This window comes from Rhinoderma darwinii, chromosome 1, assembly GCF_050947455.1.
Source record: "Rhinoderma darwinii isolate aRhiDar2 chromosome 1, aRhiDar2.hap1, whole genome shotgun sequence".
NCBI classification, from domain to species: Eukaryota; Metazoa; Chordata; class Amphibia; order Anura; family Rhinodermatidae; genus Rhinoderma; species Rhinoderma darwinii.
The window spans coordinates 579,602,425-579,623,728 of NC_134687.1; the positions used below are offsets into that span (position 1 = coordinate 579,602,425).

The 21,304-nt window shown below is 39.2% G+C and overlaps 1 protein-coding gene across 2 annotated transcripts in view; it reads left to right on the plus strand.

Moving 5' to 3' along the window:
* CCDC152 (coiled-coil domain containing 152) overlaps positions 1-21,304 on the plus strand; it is a 95,530-nt gene that overhangs the window by 67,522 nt on the left and 6,704 nt on the right. For both annotated transcript variants that reach the window (XM_075839503.1, XM_075839509.1), the window contains 2 exons: positions 1,950-2,077; positions 16,714-16,800. In XM_075839503.1, coding sequence (XP_075695618.1) covers positions 1,950-2,077; positions 16,714-16,800 — 215 coding nt within the window. The remainder of the gene's footprint in view (positions 1-1,949; positions 2,078-16,713; positions 16,801-21,304) is intronic.

Genomic DNA, 21,304 nt, shown 5'->3' on the forward strand with positions numbered 1-21,304 from the left:
ACACCAGCTTCCTCCACTCAGGCTGGCAGGCTTAGGAGTGGGAGAGCCTATCGCAACCTGGCCAGACTCAGCTAGCTCCCGCCCTCGGTCTATTTAAGCCTGCTCTTCCTGTCCATCTGTGCTTGTGATTTCTTTCCTTGAGGTTTCCTGGCCCAGCTACAGCTCCTGCTACTTTTTGATCCTGCTCCATACAGACCCCGGCTTACCGACTACTCTTCTGCTTTTCGCTTTGTACCTCGCACTCTCCTGGCTTGACTCGGCTCGTTCACTACTCTGTTGCTCACGGTGTTTCCGCGAGCAACTGCCCATTTCCCTTGCTTGTGTTCCCTTGTTTGTTTGTCGTGTTTGTCATGCACTTACTGAGCGCAGGGACCGCCGCCCAGTTGTACCCCGTCGTCTAGGGCGGGTCGTTGCAAGTAGGCAGGGACAGAGTGGCGGGTAGATTAGGGCTCACTTGTCCGTTTCCCTACCCCCCCCCCACCACTACACACACAAATAAATATAAATGTTTTTAATAAAGCACTAACATCTTTAACATATAAAAAAATAATTTGTGATGACACTGTTCCTTTAAGGGTATGTTCCCACGCAAACTCAAAAAAGTCTGAAAATACGGAGCTGTTTTCAAGGGAAAACAGCTCCTGATTTCAGATGTTTTTTATTCAAACTCGCGTTTTTCGATGCGTTTTTTTACAGCAGTTTTTGGAGTTGTTTTTCTATAGAATCAATGAAAAAACTGCTCCAAAAACGGCTTTAAGAAGTGACATGCACTTCTTTTTCGGGACAGAACGCCGTCGAAACAGAACGCCGTTTTCCCATTGAAATCAATAACAGACGTTTGGAGGCGTTTTGCTTTCCGATTTTTCGGCTGTTTTTCGGCTGTTTACGGGCCGAAGAAAAAAGGCAGAAAATAAGCCGTGTGAACATACCTTAGGACTGATATTTTGTTATTGGGTTCAGTGGGATATGTGTAAATCTGTCTTTAGTAAGCTCCCCTTAGTGGTGGCTGCAAATACCAGAATTTTAACATTTAACTCTATGGTGGTGTGAGGGAAAGCAGGGGATTTAGAGGTCTGTATAAGAAATATAAAGCACAGTGCCCCTTTCCTAGTTACTTTAAAGAGGCTCTGTCACCACATTATAAGTGGCCTATATTGTACATGATGTGATCGGCGCTGTAATGTAGATTACAGTAGTGTTTTTTATTTAGAAAAACGATCATTTTTGACGGAGTTATGACCTATATTAGCTTTATGCTAATTAGTTTCCTAATGAACAACTGGGCGTGTTTTACTTTTTGGCCAAGTGGGCGTTGTACAGAGGAGTGTATGACGCTGACCAATAAGTGACCAATCAGCGTCATACACGTCTCCCCATTCATTTACACAGCACATAGCGATATAGCTATATCGCTATGTGCAGCCACATAAACACACTATAACATTACTGCAGTGTGGTGACAATGAATATACATTACCTCCAGCCAGGACGTGATGTGTATTCAGAATCCTGACCACTTCTGTAGCGTCTGTGTGAGACTACAGCACAGCGAGATCTCGCTGTAAATGACAGTTTACAGCGTAATCTCGCGAGACTACGCCTGCTATGCTGTAAATCACAGAGAAGTGCAGAGAAGTGGTCAGGATTCTGAATACACATCACGTCCTGGCTGTTATATAACTGATGACACAACCGAAGAACCCCTTTAAATTTTGTCATTCTGCAGCATATTTATTGTTGCTGGTTACTTATAGTATAGGATGTAGGCCAGGTCATATACAGTAACTGGGCACTGTTTTTTTTTATACAGGAGAAACACCGTTGTTTATCCTGTTATATAAATATAGTCTATTATTTTAGCTTGAAAATACATGGCCACTAGTGGGATGTCCCATCATGTCATGAGCTTGGTGCCAAGTCTGATTCATGTAGGTGTTTTATATTTACAGTATTGATTAAAGAAGAAGAGAAACATAATCTGCTGTCTACAAAAGACAAGGAAATTTCAGATCTATGGATACAGCTGCGGACTCAAGAGAAAGAAACGCAAAGTCAGATGATTAAGCAGCAAATAGAGGTATTTACAAGCACTGCTATTAGTAGGATTTTAAAAAGAATACATACGTGTTTTCCATCCATGGTTGTAGACTACAAACATAGGGTTTGTTTGTAGTCTATAACCATGGAAACGCAAAGGTCTGTACAGTAGCTGTATACACAAAATGGTAGGAAATATTTAACCCCTTAATACAAAAGGTATTTAAAGACTTAAAGGGGTTTACTCATCAGAGACTTTTATGAATATCCACTGGAACGGAGCCTCCCAAACCCGGTACTCCCTTTTTCTGCTTCCTCTGCCTCCCCGGCCACTTCTTGACTATAAGGTCGGGAGTAACGAAAACAGCGCAAATTTAACTATTCACCTTAGAAAATGAAATAGTTTCCCAGGTCTTCAGAGGAGGAGCTTCACTACTGATCATGCGCAGCACAGAATCTGACATTTTAAAAAGAGGGCCGTGTAAAAATACTTAGTCTAAGGCCGAATTCAGACGAAAGTAGATTACGTTCGTGTGACAGTCGTTAAAACAACGGCCATCACACGGACTCTTGTACTTCAATGGGTTCGTTCACACGACCGTTGTTTCAACGAAGCGTGTGAAGGGTCCGTGAAAAAATAGGACATGTCCTATTTTTTTGCGCTTCACGCATCCCACATAGACTCTAGTCTATGGGGGATGCGTGATAATGCGTCCCGCAGGGGTGCAGCAAGGATGCACCTAGGACATGAAAAACTGCTAAGTTCGTTTGAATCTAGCCTAATGGAGAAGAAACAACATAAGAGAGCTGATAATTTATTCTCTATCGCCGCTAGAACATCCTAGTTATCACTGTTTTCTTGACAGACGCATTAGATTGATAGGATAGAACATAACATATATTTATATTATTAAAATTTCTAAACTTTTCCAAATTTCTATAAAAGAAAATGAATTAAAACAAAAGTGACCCCTGACTCCTACTCCACAACTCCAATTTCACAGCCCTGTGCCAAGTTACTGCATAATTTTAGATGCATTAGGATGACTTTAAATGTGTGTCCAGAATATTTGCTCAAAAGTCTGGGAGCAGCATCGCATCAATGGGAGGCAGAGAAAGCGTTTATCGCTGCATTTTTTGTCTGCGGCGCTCAATTGCCGTTGGTGAAAAACGCTGCGAAAACCGCAGCAAGAAAGGAATTTTTAGGCAGATTTTTATGCCTGCAAATTCCTCCATGTGAACAGGGCCTTATCAAATCATTTTTCGACTCCATGATGCAAATGTTTACATCTAAATTTTTGGTCTTTATACTTCTGGTGAATATGGTATGTGAAGACATGCACATGTAAACATAGCCATAAGTGGCATGCAGGGCCGATTCTAGCTTCTCTGCTGCCTGAGGTGAAAATTGAAATGGCGCCCCCCAGATTTTGATTGACATTACCCTATCTGTTCTACATCACTATCAGCCACCTCCAAGTCTTTCGGATGCGCCATTGCCTTGTACTCCTGGCATGCGCGGTGCAGCCTGGCAGAGTACACCTCGCTGCACGGTGTGTGCCCAAGAAGTACAAGGCAATGGCGCATCAGAGAAAGTTGGAGGAGACTGGTAGTGATATAGAACAGCCAGGGGGAGGTCAATCACGAATGGAAAGGTGGGTTTGGAGGCAGGACTATGTGACTCTTCAGAATAGCGGCACTGCCTCATGACCCTTTAATGAGTAATTAGCATATAGTGTGCGCCGTTTTAAAAGTTGATTTTATATATTTTGCTGCATCTGAAAAAAACATACAAGGGAATGTTTGGAAATATTGTCAGGTCATGTATTACCACATGGTGGCGATTCAAGGGGTTAAAACTACCTGACAAATTCCCAATAAATATACAATGAACTGAAAACAAATCTATCACCCCCCCAAATTTTGTTATTATAAATATATTCTATATAATTACAGCTTCAGAACCCAGCTCATACATATATACAGTACCACAACCAAGCTTAGTACATAAATACAGCACCAGAAGAAAGTTCAATATATATGTCTATATATATAAATATATATATATATATATATATATATATATATATATATATATATATATATGTACTGCACCAAAACCAAGGTCAGTACATAAATACAGCACTAGAACCAAGCTCAGTACATATATACAGCACCAGAACAAAGTTCATACATATAGACAGACCAGAACCAAGTTCATACATATATACGACATGAGAATCAAGCTCAGTATAAATATACATCCCCAGAACCAAGCTCATTACATATACAAAGCACCAGAACCAAGCTCAATATATATAGATAGATAGATAGATAGATAGATACATATCTATATCTATATATATATATATATATATATATATATACAACACTAGAGAGCACAACAGCGTAGGAACCAAGCTCAGTACATATACGCAGCACCAGAACCAAGCTCAGTACATAAATACAGCTCCAGAACAAAGCTCATAACATATATACAGCACCAGAACAAAGTTATATATATATATATATATATATATATATATATATATATATATTGCACCAAAACCAAGCTCAGTACATAAATACAGCACTAGAACCAAGCTCAGTACATATATACAGCACCAGAACAAAGCTCATACATATAGACAGACCAGAACCAAGTTCATACATATATGTGACATGAGAATCAAGCTCAGTATAAATATACATCCGCAGAACCAAGCTCAGTACATATATACAACACCAGAACCAAGTTCAGTACACACATACAGCACCAGAACAAAGCTCAGCACATAAATACAGCAACAGAACCAAGCTCAGTACATAGATATAGCACCAAAACAAAGCTCAGTACATATACAGCTCCAGAACAAAGCTCATACATATAAACAGACCAGAACCAAGCTCATACATATACACAGCATGAGAACCAAGCTCAGTACATATATACAGCACCAGAACAAAGCTCAATATATATATATATATATATATATATACTGCACCAAAACCAAGCTCAGTACATAAATACAGAACTAGAACCAAGCTCAGTACATATATACAGCACCAGAACAAAGCTCATACATATAGACAGTACAGAACCAAGTTCACACATATATACGACATAAGTATCAAGCTCAGTATAAATATATATCCGCAGAACCAAGCTCAGTACATATATACAACACCAGAACCAAGTTCAGTACACATATACAGCACCAGAACAAAGCTCAGCACATAAATACAGCAACAGAACCAAGCTCAGTACATAGATACAGCACCAAAACCAAGCTCATACATATAGACAGACCAGAACCAAGTTCATACATATATACGACATGAGAATCAAGCTCAGTATAAATATACATCCCCAGAACCAAGCTCATTACATATACAAAGCACCAGAACCAAGCTCAATATATAGATAGATAGATAGATAGATAGATAGATAGATAGATAGATAGATAGATAGATAGATAGATAGATACATATCTATATATCTATATATATATATATATATATATATATATATACAGCACTAGAGAGCACAACAGCGTAGGAACCAAGCTCAGTACATATACGCAGCACCAGAACCAAGCTCAGTACATAAATACAGCTCCAGAACAAAGCTCATAACATATATACAGACCAGAACAAAGTTCATACATATATGTGACATGAGAATCAAGCTCAGTATAAATATACATCCGCAGAACCAAGCTCAGTACATATATACAACACCAGAACCAAGTTCAGTACACACATACAGCACCAGAACAAAGCTCAGCACATAAATACAGCAACAGAACCAAGCTCAGTACATAGATACAGCACCAAAACCAAGCTCAGTACATATACAGCTCCAGAACAAAGCTCATACATATAAACAGACCAGAACCAAGCTCATACATATACACAGCATGAGAACCAAGCTCAGTACATATATACAGCACCAGAACAAAGCTCAATATATATATATATATATATATATATATATATATATATACTGCACCAAAACCAAGCTCAGTACATAAATACAGAACTAGAACCAAGCTCAGTACATATATACAGCACCAGAACAAAGCTCATACATATAGACAGTACAGAACCAAGTTCACACATATATACGACATAAGTATCAAGCTCAGTATAAATATATATCCGCAGAACCAAGCTCAGTACATATATACAACACCAGAACCAAGTTCAGTACACATATACAGCACCAGAACAAAGCTCAGCACATAAATACAGCAACAGAACCAAGCTCAGTACATAGATACAGCACCAAAACCAAGCTCAGTACATATACAGCTCCAGAACAAAGCTCATACATATAAACAGACCAGAACCAAGCTCATACATATACACAGCATGAGAACCAAGCTCAGTACATATATACATGCCCAGAACAAAGCTCATAACATATATACAGCACCAGAACAAAGCTCAATATATATATATATATATATATATATATATACTGCACCAAAACTAAGCTCAGTATATAAATACAGCACTAGAACCAAGCTCAGTACATATATACAGCACCAGAACCAAGCTCATACATATAGACAGACCAGAACCAAGTTCACACATATATGTGACATGAGAATCAAGCTCAGTATAAATATACATCCGCAGAACCAAGCTCAGTACATATATACAACACCAGAACCAAGTTCAGTACACATATACAGCACCAGAACAAAGCTCAGCACATAAATACAGCAACAGAACCAAGCTCAGTACATAGATACAGCACCAAAACCAAGCTCAGTACATATACACCTCCAGAACAAAGCTCATATATATATATAAACAGACCAGAACCAAGCTCATACATATACACAGCATGAGAACCAAGCTCAGTACATATATACATCCCCAGAACAAAGCTCATAACATATATACAGCACCAGAACAAAGCTCAATATATATATATATTGCACCAAAACCAAGCTCAGTACATAAATACAGCACTAGAACCAAGCTCAGTACATATATATACAGCACCAGAACAAAGCTCATACATATAGACAGTACAGAACCAAGTTCACACATATATACAACATAAGTATCAAGCTCAGTATAAATATATATACGCAGAACCAAGCTCAGTACATATATACAACACCAGAACTCCTGATGGGAACGGGTTTTCACCCACCCACCTACCTAGTGAGTATGGCCTTTTTTGTGGTTTTGATGATCTTTATGTCCCATTTTTTCTGTTTGTGTTTTTAACACCAGAACTAAGTTCAGTACAAATATACAGCACCAGAACAAAGCTAAGCACATTTAATACAGCAACAGAACCAAGCTCAGTACATAGATACAGCACCAAAACCAAGCTCAGTACATATACAGCTCCAGAACAAAGCTCATACATATAAACAGACCAGAACCAAGCACATACATATACACAGCATGAGAACCAAGCTCAGTACATATATACATCCCCAGAACAAAGCTCATAACATATATACAGCACCAGAACAAAGCTCAATATATATATATATATATACTGCACCAAAACGAAGCTCAGTACATAAATACAGTACTAGAACCAAGCTCAGTACATATATACAGCACCAGAACAAAGCTCATACATATAGACAGACCAGAACCAAGTTCATACATATATGTGACATGAGAATCAAGCTCAGTATAAATATACATCCGCAGAACCAAGCTCAGTACATATATACAACACCAGAACCAAGTTCAGTACACATATACAGCACCAGAACAAAGCTCAGCACATAAATACAGCAACAGAACCAAGCTCAGTACATAGATACAGCACCAAAACCAAGCTCAGTACATATACAGCTCCAGAACAAAGCTCATACATATAAACAGACCAGAACCAAGCTCATACATATACACAGCATGAGAACCAAGCTCAGTACATATATACATCCCCAGAACAAGGCTCATAACATATATACAGCACCAGAACAAAGCTCAATATATATATATATATATATATATATATACTGCACCAAAACTAAGCTCAGTACATAAATACAGCACTAGAACCAAGCTCAGTACATATATACAGCACCAGAACAAAGCTCATACATATAGACAGTACAGAACCAAGTTCACACATATATACGACATAAGTATCAAGCTCAGTATAAATATATATCCGCAGAACCAAGCTCAGTACATATATACAACACTAGAACCAAGTTCAGTACACATATACAGCACCAGAACATAGCTCAGCACATAAATACAACAACAGAACCAAGCTCAGTACATAGATACAGCACCAGAACCAAGCTCAGTACATACAGTGAAGGAAATAAGTATTTGATCCCTTGCTGATTTTGTAAGTTTGCCCACTGTCAAAGTCATGAACAGTCTAGAATTTTTAGGCTAGGTTAATTTTACCAGTGAGAGATAGATTATATTAAAAAAAATAAAAAAAATAACATAGTCAAAATTATATATATTTATTTGGATTGTGCACAGAGAAATAAGTATTTGATCCCCTACCAACCATTAAAAGTTCAGCCTCCTCCAGACCAGTTACACGCTCCAAATCAACTTGGTGCCTGCATTAAAGACAGCTGTCTTAAATGGTCACCTGTATAAAAGACTCCTGTCCACAGACTCAATTAATCAGTCTGACTCTAACCTCTACAACATGGACAAGACCAAAGAGCTTTCTAAGGATGTCAGGGACAAGATCATAGACCTGCACAAGGCTGGAATGGGCTACAAAACCATAAGTAAGACGCTGGGTGAGAAGGAGACAACTGTTGGTGCAATAGTAAGAAAATGGAAGACATACAAAATGACTGTCAATCGACATCGATTTGGGGCTCCATGCAAAATCTCACCTTGTGGGGTATTTTTGATCCTGAGGAAGGTGAGAGCTCAGCCGAAAACTACACGGGGGGAACTTGTTAATGATCTCAAGGCAGCTGGGACCACAGTCACCAAGAAAACCATTGGTAACACATTACGCCGTAATGGATTAAAATCCTGCAGTGCCCGCAAGGTCCCCCTGCTCAAGAAGGCACATGTACAGGCCCGTCTGAAGTCTGCAAATGAACATCTGGATAATTCTGAGAGTGATTGGGAGAAGGTGCTGTGGTCAGATGAGACTAAAATTGAGCTCTTTGGCATTATCTCAACTCGCCGTGTTTGGAGGAAGAGAAATGCTGCCTATGACCCAAAGAACACCGTCCCCACTGTCAAGCATGGAGGTGGAAACATTATGTTTTGGGGGTGTTTCTCTGCTAAGGGCACTGGACTACTTCACCGCATCAATGGGAGAATGGATGGAGCCATGTACTGTCAAATCCTGAGTGACAACCTCCTTCCCTCCACCAGGACATTAAAAATGGCTCGTGGCTGGGTCTTCCAGCACGACAATGACCCGAAACATACAGCCAAGGCAACAAAGGAGTGGCTCAAAAAGAAGCACATTAAGGTCATGGAGTGGCCTAGCCAGTCTCCAGACCTTAATCCCATCGAAAACTTATGGAGGGAGCTGAAGATCCGAGTTGCCAAGCGACAGCCTTCAAATTTTAATGATTTACAGATGATCTGCAAAGAAGAGTGGTCCAAAATTCCATCTAACATGTGTGCAAACCTCATCATCAACTACAAAAAATGTCTGACTGCTGTGCTTGCCAACAAGGGTTTTGCCACCAAGTATTAAGTCTTGTTTGCCAAAGGGATCAAATACTTATTTCTCTGTGCACAATGAAAATAAATATATATAATTTTGACAATGTGATTTTCTGTTTTTTTTTAAATATAATCTATCTCTCACTGGTAAAATTAACCTAGCCTAAAAATTCTAGACTGTTCATGTCTTTGACAGTGGGCAAACTTACAAAATCAGCAAGGGATCAAATACTTATTTCCTTCACTGTATATACAGCTCCAGAACAAAGCTCATACATATAAACAGACCAGAACAAAGCTCATACATATACACAGCATGAGAACCAAGCTCAGTACATATATACATCCCCAGAACCAAGTTCATTACATATATAAAGCACCAGAACCAAGCTAAACATATATATATATATATATATATATATATATATATATATATATATATACACAGCACTAGAGAGCACTACAACGTAGGAACCAAGCTCGGTACATATACACAGCAGCAGAACAAAGCTCAGTATGTAAATAAAGCTCCAGAACAAAGCTCATAACATATATACAGCACCTAGAACAAAGCTCAATATATATATATATATATATATATATATATATATATATATATATATATATATATATATACACTACCGTTCAAAAGTTTAGGGTCACTAAGAAATGTCCTTATTTTTGCAAGAAAAGCACAGTTTTTTTCAATAAAGATAACATTAAATTAATCAGAAATACACTCTATACATTGTTAATGTGCTAAATGACTATTCTAGCTGCAAACGTCTGGTTTTTAATGCAATATCTACATAGGTGTATAGAGGCCCATTTCCAGCAATCATCACGCCAGTGTTCTAATGGTACATTGTGTTTGCTAACTGTGTTAGAAGGCTAATGGATGATTAGAAAACACTTGAAAACCCTTGTGCAATTATGTTAGCACCGCTGTAAACAGTTTTGCTGTTTAGAGGAGCTATAAAACTGACCTTCCTTTGAGCTAGTTGAGAATCTGGACCATTACATTTGCGGGTTCGATTAAACTCTCAAAATGGCTAGAAAAAGAGAGCTTTCATGTGAAACTCGACAGTCTATTCTTGTTCTTAGAAATTAAGGCTATTCCATGCGAGAAATTGCCAAGAAAGACTGTCGAGTTTCACATGAACGCTCTCTTTTTCTAGCCATTTTGAGAGTTTAATCGAAGCCACAAATGTAATGCTCCAGATTCTCAACTAGCTCAAAGGAAGGTCAGTTTTATATCTCCTCTAAACAGCAAAACTGTTTACAGCAGTGCTAACATAATGGCACAAGGGTTTGTTTTCTAATCATCCATTAGCTAACACAGTTAGCAAACACAATGTACCATTAGAACACTGGAGTGATGATTGCTGGAAATGGGCCTCTATACACCTATGTAGATATTGCATTCAAAACCAGATGTTTGCAGCTAGAATAGTCATTTAGCACATTAACAATGTATAGAGTGTATTTCTGATTAATTTAATGTTATCTTCATTGAAAAAAACTGTGCTTTTCTTTCAAAAACAAGGAAATTTCTAAGTGACCCTAAACTTTTGAATGGTAGTGTATATATATATATATATATATATATATATATATATATACACTACCGTTCAAAAGTTTAGGGTCACTTAGAAATTTCCTTATTTTTGTAAGAAAAGCACAGTTTTTTTCAATGAAGATAACATTCAATTAATCAGAAATACACTCTATACATTGTTAATGTGCTAAATGACTATTCTAGCTGAAAACGTCTGGTTTTTAATGCAATATCTACATAGGTGTATAGAGGCCCATTTCCAGCAACCATCACACCAGTGTTCTAATGGTACATTGTGTTTGCTTACTGTGTTAGAAGGCTAATGGATGATCAGAAAACACTTGAAACCCCTTGTGCAATTATGTTAGCACCGATGTAAATAGTTTTGCTGTTTAGAGGAGCTATAAAACTGACCTTCCTTTGTGCTAGTTGAGAATCTGGAGCATTACATTTGTGGGTTGGATTAAACTCTCAAAATGGCTAGAAAAAGAGAGCTTTCATGTGAAACTCGACAGTCTATTCTTGTTCTTAGAAATGAAGGCTATTCCATGCGAGAAATTGCCAAGAAACTGAAGATTTCCTACAACAGTGTGTACTACTCCCTTCAGAGGACAGCACAAACAGGCTCTAACCAGAGTAGAAAGAGAAGTAGGAGGCCCCGCTGCACAACTGAGCAACAAGACAAGTACATTAGAGTCTCTAGTTTGAGAAATAGACGCCTCACAGGTCCTCAACTGGCAGCTTCATTGAATAGTACCCACAAAACACCAGTGTCAACGTCTACAGTGAAGAGGCGACTCCGGGATGCTCACCTTCAGGGCAGAGTGGCAAAGAAAAAGCCATATCTGAGACTGGCTAATAAAAGGAAAAGATTAATATGGGCAAAAGCACACAGACATTGGACAGAGGAAGATTGGAAAAAAGTGTTATGGACAGACGAATCGACGTTTAAGGTGTTTGGATCCCACAGAAGAACATTTGTGAGACGCAGAACAACTGAAAAGATGCTGGAAGAGTGCCTGACACTATCTGTCAAGCATGGTAGAGGTAATGTGATGGTCTGGGGTTGCTTTGGTGCTGGTAAATTGGGAGATTTGTACAAGGTAAAAGGGATTTTGAATAAGGAAGGCTATCACTCCATTTTGCAACGCCATGCCATACCCTGTGGACAGCGCTTGATTGGAGCCAATTTCATCCTACAACAGGACAATGACCCAAAGCACACCTCCAAATTATGCAAGAACTATTTAGGGAAGAAGCAGGCAGCTGGTATTCTATCTGTAATAGAGTGGCCAGCGCAGTCACCAGATCTCAACCCCATAGAGCTGTTGTGGGAGCAGCTTGACCGTATGGTATGCAAGAAGTGCCCATCAAGCCAATCCAACTTGTGGGAGGGGCTTCTGGAAGCATGGGGTGAAATTTCTCCCGATAACCTCAGCAAATTAACAGCTAGAATGCCAAAGGTCTGCAATGCTGTAATTGCTGCAAATGGAGCATTCTTTGACGAAAGCAAAGTTTGAAGGAGAAAATTATTATTTGAATTAAAAATCCTTATTTCTAACCTTGTCAATGTCTTGACTATATTTTCTAGTCATTTTGCAACTCATTTGATAAATATAAGTGTGAGTTTTCATGGAAAACACAAAATTGTCTGGGTGACCCCAAACTTTTGAACGGCAGTGTATATATATATATATACTGCACCAAAACCAAGCTCAGTACATAAATACAGCACTAGAATCAAGCTCAGTACATATATACAGCACCAGAACCAAGCTCATACATATAGACAGACCAGAACCAAGTTCATACATATATACGACATGAGAATCAAGCTCAGTATAAACATACATCCCCAGAACCAAGCTCATTACATATATAAAGCACCAGAACCAAGCTCAATATATATATATATATATATATATATATATATACTGCACTAGAGAGCACTACAGCATAGGAACCAATTTATAAATAGATGTCTCACAGGAGCAAGTAAGTGGTTAGGTACTGATCAGCACATGTGTACAAAGTACCCCCAAACTATTAGATCAAGGAATAGCAGGACTCTACTATATCATGCGAAAAAAATGGAGAAGCACGAGTCACAAGGCTACATGTAATGTAAAAAAGTACAATTTTATTACATATAAATACATCGACATATAACATATAACATATATAATGATAAAAACACAACGAGGTATCTAAAAGACGACAGGTAGTATCTGGATCACGTAGCCAGGTGGTCAAATCGCAGGAAGGATATACATATAAGCACCTTGGCAAAAAATGACGGGATATATATTCCACCTATAACCGGGGACATGTATGTGGTGGGCACTAGTAATGAATGAAAAGTCATATAATCAATACGTACATTGCACAGGTGAAAGTTACACACAGTCTACTGACCGGCCTGTTAAAGCAATAGCACTAAACGTATCCCCACATATCATGTACGTCCCCCTTAGTAACTTATAAAGAGGTTTATCCCCAGAAAAAAGGGGGGGGAACCCCTATATCATATATCACACAGGGAATATACCGTATATGTATCCAATGGTGAGCAAACGGGCCCGTCCGACAAGTACCAGAGGGAGCCCCTAGATCAAGACTTACCCATATCTGCAATGTTGCGCCTGCGATCCACGTGATCCCCGTAACAGAAAATGATAATAGCACCCCAAATGCACCCCAAATGCTATTATCATATTGTTTCCAATCAAAGGAAAACTACTTAAGAAGGACGTTCCACATTATTAAGCAGGCCACAGGTTTCAAGCAATATGGGAAAGAAAAAGGATCTCTCTGCTGCTGAAAAGCGTGAAATAGTGCAATACCTTGGACAAGGTATGAAAACATTGGATATTTCAAGAAAACTTAAGCGTGATCATCGTACTGTGAAAAGATTTGTGGCTGATTCAGAGCACAGACGGGTTCGTTCAGATAAAGGCATAATGAGGAAGGTTTCTGCCAGACAAATTAATAGGATTAGGAGAGCAGCTGCTAAAATGCCATTGCAAAGCAGCAAACAGGTATTTGAAGCCGCTGGTGCCTCTGGAGTCCCGCGAACCTCAAGGTGTAGGATCCTCCAGAGGTTTGCAAGTGTGCATAAAGCTATTATTTGGCCACCCCTAAACAATGCTCACAAGCAGAAATGGTTGCAGTGGGCTCAGAAATACATGAAGACTAATTTGTTGTTTACTGATGAGTGCCGTGCAACCCTGGATGGTCCAGATGGATGGAGTAGTGGATGGTTGGTGAATGTCCATGTCCCAACAAGGCTGCGACGTCAGCAAGGAGGTGGCGGAGTCATGTTTTTGGCTGGAATCATGGGGACAGAGCTGGTAGGCCCCTTTAGGGTCCCTGACGGTGTGAAAATGACCTCTGCAAAATACGTAGAGTTTATGACTGACCACTTTCTTCCGTGGTACAAAAAGAAGAACCGTGCCTTCCGTAGCAAAATTATCTTCATGCATGACAATGCACCATCTCATGCTGCAAAGAATACCTCTGTGTCATTGGCTGCTATTGGCAAAAAAGGAGAGAAACTCATGTTGTGGCCCCCATGTTCCCCTGACCTCAACCCTATTGAGAACCTTTGGAGCATCCTCAAGCAAAATATCTATGAGGGTGGGAGGCAGTTCACATCAAAACAGAAGCTCTGGGAGGCTATTCTGACATCCTGCAAAGATATTCAAGCAGAAACTGTCCAAATACTCACAAATTCAATGGATGCAGGAATTGTGAAGGTGATATCAAAGAAGGGGTCCTATGTTAACATGTAACTTGGCCTGCTAAGTTTTCTTTGATTGAAAGTGCTTTTGATTTCTGTAAATATGACCTCCTGATGCTGCAAATTCAACAAATTACCATTTTAGTTCTCTTTACAACCTTTAAAATGTTTTGATCTCTGTTGTGCATAATAATTTGAAACAGTGTATTTTGAGTTTTTTACTTCTAAAAAAAAAATCTGTTATCATTAGGAGATTTGTTCAATAAAATTTGTATTATACTCCAACGGTTGATGGCTTGAAGATTATACTGACTGTCATCTGCATAGACTATTTAGGAAAATCAGCGAAAAATTACATTTGCATAATAATTTGGAACGCGGTGTAGTGCCCCACATGTAGCCCACCCTTGTATATAGCCCACCCCTGTATATAGTATCCCTCATGTAGCCCACCCCTGTATGTAGTGTCCCTCATATAGTCCACCACTGTATATAGTGTCCCTCATATAGCCCACCCCTGTATGTAGTGTCCCTCAAATAGCCCACCTCTGTACATAGTATCCCTCATATAGACCACCCCTATATATAGTATCCCTCATAGCCCTCCCCTGTATATAATGCCCCACATATAGCCCACCCCTGTATATAGTGTCCATCATATAGCCCACCTATGTAGGTAGTGTCCCTCATATAGCCCACCCCTGTACATAGTATCCCTCATATAGCCCACCCCTATATATAGTATCCCTCATATAGCCCACCCTCTGTATATAATGCCCCACATATAGCCCACCTCTGTATATAGTGTCCCTCATATAGCCCAACCCTGTATGTAGTGTCCCTCATATAGCCCACCCCTGCACATAGTATCCCTCATATAGCCCACCCCTATATATAGTATCCCTCATATAGCCACCATATAGCTTGCGCCTTTGAAAGGCACTGATTGACAGGGCAAGTCATTCTGCCAGTCTTTCAAGGATGCAAGCGGCGTGATGGATGCAGTCATCGCGCGGCTTGCGTAGTTGAAAAGCGCTGAATGGCCGGGAACTGTGCTCGGGCATTCATAGCTTATGCAATTATAGTGCAAGAGGGGGTGGTGGCGAAGGCTGGTTTCAGTGGCGCGGCCACTCCTCAGAGAGGCAGCAGGCCACAGCCTGAGGCGAGATACTCATCTCGCCTCATGGACGGTGCAGCCCTGGTGGCATGTTTGAACTTTGCACATCTTAAACTTTTCATGTTTAGTGGATGTTGTGCATTTCATGCTCTGCTCTGGTCAGACTTTTATTGATTTGTTGAAATTGCTCGAAGGCGCCCATTAGCGTAAAGTGCAGGGTGGCATTTTTAAAGTATGCTGGTTGTCAACCCACAGAAAATGTATATGTTTAGTGGTATATTATATTTTTTTTATTCAGGTTTTGATTGTATTTGTCAAAAGTGTAAAAATTGTCATGTAGCAAAAGGATTAAATATGCCCTAAGAACCAGGCCTTCCTATCTGTAATGTTCTGCCACAGCTGAACTGGGTCATGCTCGTGTAGCTGACAGCAAATGTCTGGCAATACTTTAGGGAAATTGGTGTGCAGCAATGTCGCATCCCATATAGAGCATAGTCCTATCCTTATCTTTCTGTACTACCCTTTATAAGACATAAAGTATCTATTTATAACAAGATATAATGATTTATTATATAATTTACAGATTAACGTCTCTTTTTGTCTTTCCAGTTTAATGCCAAATTGGCAAGAATTCAGAGCAGAAATTCGAAATCATACCCAGATACCAACAGTTTAACTCAGAATATCTACAGATCGGTATTACTATTCATTTTCTAGTAACACACAAATGTACATTATAAAAACCTATAGAAAAAAAATTGAAAATATTACAGCTCCAAATATACAAACAGATGACATACACGCAAGTACCTGTATTCACACAAACATAATTCTTACAAGTTGTGGGTGATATCTTCTAAATTTATAAAAGAGCCCAGGGAGCAATTTGCTAGGAGGCTTTACAGTGCCCATGATGGAACAACTTGAAGGCTTCCTGTTCCATGATACAAGGCCAAGCAAACATTGGGTATATATTGGATTTTGTGTAAAGAGAAAATTTATCTATACAGCAATAAAGGGGCAATATGCAGATTCTCATACAGATATAACAAAGAAATAGCTGAATAAAACTCGTTAAATCTGAGATATTTTAGCTTTGGAGCAGGATCACTGTGGATAGAAAAACATCAATGCATAAAATGTTGGCTTTAATTAAAAACAATATAATTGTCCTGTTAGGGTATGTTCACATACAAACTTAAAAATGTCTGAAAATACGGAGCTGTTTTCAAGGGAAAACAGCTCCTGATTTTCAGACGTTTTTTAAGCTAGTCACGATTTTAGCTGCATTTTTTACTGTCATTTTTGGAGCTTTTTTCAATAGAGCCAATGAAAAACGGCTCCAAAAACGTCCCAAGAAGTGACCTGCACGTTTTTTTTGCAGCCTTTTTTTTACACGGCCGTTTTTCAAATTTCCCATTGGAACAGAACTCAGTTTTTCCCATTGAAATTAATGGGCAGATGTTTAGAGGCGTTCTGCTTCCGATTTTTGGGCCGTGTGAACATACCCTAACTCTCTTAAAAGCTCCAAATTCCATTAAAAACATGTGTTTTTTTACTGTCACTCACGGGGAACCAAATGTAGCCCTAGCCTAATGCTCAAATCCTACAAGACACAATTGCTCCCATTAAAGTTTTTATCAATGGAGCATGGCTAGGTATGTTTTATAAAATATGTGTAATACAAAAAAAAAAAACGTTAGGCCCCATCCGCATGTTGCCAATAAATTTGGTGCATATTTACGCGGCATAAATCCAAGTGTGCAGCAGGTCCGCTCCAGGATTAGCCCCATTAATTTCACATGAAGTGGCTGGCACCATTCAAACGTAAATGGTGCAACAAGAGCAACTGACCTATTGTCAAGACTAGTACAAAAAAAAAGTGGTGTGTGAAAAAAGCATTATGAGCACTTACACATGATCCATAATACAAAAGCTATACAAATGTATGAATTTATGAAAAAAACACAGACAAAAAAGTTCAAAACAGTTAAGAAGCACCAAAACAGATAGATTTTATCTGGGTATACATTATGATAAGTTATACCCTCCTGGACCAAACCTCCCAGATACTAGCTATGCATCTTCTTGGTGGTTCTTAATTGTTATAAACTTTTTTGTCTGTGTTTTTTGTATAAATTAATAAAATTGTATAGCTTTTGATCATCTCTGGCTGGAGATAATGTATATTCATTATCACGACACTACAGTAATGTTAGTGTCTGTGTATGTGGCTGCACATAACGATATAGCTATATCGCTAGTGCAGTGTAAATGAATGGGGAGAAGTGTATGACGCTGATTGATCACTGATTGGTCAGTGTCATACACTCCTCTGTACAACGCCCACTTGGTCTAAAGTAAAAACATGCCCACTTGGGCATTAAGAAACTCATTAGCATAAATCTAAAAATCGCTCATAAAGTGTTTTAAAATAGATTGTTTTTCTAAATAAAAAGCATTACTGTCACCTACATTACAGCGCCGATCTCATTATATAGGAGATAGGGCACTTATAATGTGGTGACAGAGCCTCTTTAAGTCAAAGAGTCAAGAATCCTTCTGGCCACTGGCTTTCATTGGGCACAATTTTGTCAACAGTTGAGCATTGAAAGGGTTTTTGTAGATGCCTATAGGCCCTTTTACCTGGGCCATTGATCGGACGAACAAGCGTTCGTACAAAAGCTTGTTCCTGATCATTGCATATGCAGGACAGCGATCAGCCGATAAACTAGCAAACGTTCATTCGGTGGCTGATCGCATCTATAATGCAGCCAGAAAAAGTGGAAAATGGTTCGGAATGCACTAGATCCAGGTAGGTGCACGAATAGGGTCCCAACCCAATCGTATTGTGAAAAAGTATTCGGCACACTGAGTCGTAGGTAATGGATTCTTGACATTTTTATTATGTTTGATGCCAAGGGTTAGGTGCAACGTTTCGGTCAAAGGACCTTCGTCAGGCACTATAAGTATACAGAATATTTATACATTGGTATATTAGCATCATATACGTACATTGGTCAAAAATTGAGTAAAACATGACGTAAGTAAGGAAAGTAAATAAATAAATAAATAAAGTATAGGAAATACAATGAAGTAAATCAAAGAACAGAATTGTGCATTGAAATATCACAGAATAAATAATCAATCAAGCAAGAACAGTATGAGTGTACGGACGACCTCCTCGTCCCAAGCACAATAACGTAATCAGGTATGTGACAATATAGCGAGTTCTTCATATAGGCAGCATAAACAGTTCCACAGAGGCTATGTTTAATAAATAGAGATATCCATACATAGATCGTAAAGGAAAAGACAGGGGTAAAGCAGTATCTCCTGCTGTCAAACAGGCACATCGCTAAGGGCAACCTAATAACATCACAACATGGTAATAAAGTATGACAGGCTTCCATGGTCTGCAGAGGCTATCAGTCTAGTGCTAACTAGCATAACATCAGGTCACAGTTGTAATGTATCGGGTGCAGAGTTGTTGTCAAGCCTACCTTGTTACCCTGGTTTCTGGTATGTCCAGACGATCGGCGCTGTGGATACGAATGGCGGAATTCCGCTCCTTTTTGGCGCTAAAATGGGGGATATATCGCAGCCAGAAAAAGGTTCACTTGTGTAAACGGGGGATTTGCTGCCGACAGGATTAATATGTATGGAGAGGAATGATTGTATTAACAAGCGTTCACCACCATACTTGTGATTATTACTTCATGTAAATGAAGCAATTGAGCGGCGATCTACATGCTGTATTATTGATCGGCGCTTATTTAACAGGCAGAATGTGTTGTGCTGTAATTTTATGTTGATAATTGACCCTTTATGTATGACTGCTGAAGTGTGATCTGTTTTTAATCAGAGACGATGGGAAAGTCCATTGCCTGGTTTCTGTTCTTTTGTTCTAGCTACCAAATAAAACCTAATTAAAACGTTCTGCATCAACAACCATCTTTACTTTGTTAGTGACAACTACTTGCTCATTAAAAATGCTGCTGGGTTTATTTAGGGTTCAATTGAATAATACAGCGAATCTTTATAATAATTCCATTACATACCACCCATAATCCCATCTTCTAGTGTTATAACATTTCAATAATATATTAATTCAATATTAATTTTCTTAAAATAAGAATTGGAAAATTATATGTTGCAAACCTTTCCAACGATCTGGACAAGACATAGCTGACATGTTATGAATTATTCGGTTCACACAAATGATGACTATAGTCAGTAGATGATGGGACACTTGGGAAATTGAAGAGCTTCTTATCATTTTGCTCTAACTTTTGAGCTAAGTAATGTTTTTGACTTTGATAATATGTTTTGTTTCGGGCTATTTTGTCCACTAAGTGGCACTGTGTTACTAGAGTGTGAGATGTGTCATCTATATGTCAGCATTCTCTACACCAGAATTGGTGAAAATGAGGAACAATAAGAAAGATACCTTGCAGGGATGTACATAGCATACAGTATGTGCATCGTAGGACAGAGGTACCTTGGGCCCATCAGAGAACATGATTCTGAGTGCCCACACTCCATCTATATAGAACATGTACATCATATCTCCCAACTTTCAGGTATCGCAAAGAGAGACAACCGATGCGGCGTGGCAATTTTTATACTTTTAAGACATGCCTCTAACACCTCCTAATCCCCGCCCATACACACCCGGTTCAGCCCACACAGTATCATGCTTCCATAGTGCCTCCCCACAGTATAATGCCCCCATAGAACCCCCACACAGTATAATGCCAAATAGCTGCCCCCGCACAGTATAATGCCCCCATAGGTGCACCCATACTGTATAAGCCAACACAGATGCCCCTATACAGTATAATGCCCACACAAATGCCCCAATACAGTATAATGCTCTATAGCTGTCCCCATACAGCATAATGCCCCGATAGCTGCCCCATACAGCATAATGCCCCACAGCTGCCCCCATACAGTACAATGCCTCCATAGCTGCCTCCATACAGTATAATGTCCACACAGATGCCCCAATACAGTATAATGCCCCTCAGTGTGACAATGCCCTGTAGAAAGTTCCACAGTGCCCACTGTAGATAGTGCCCACATAGATGATGCCAGTGCCCACATACAACCACAGTGCCCACATAGTCCCACATAAAAAGTGCCAGTGCAACATATAAAGTGGCACTGTCCACACAGTGCCACAGTGCCCATGTAGATG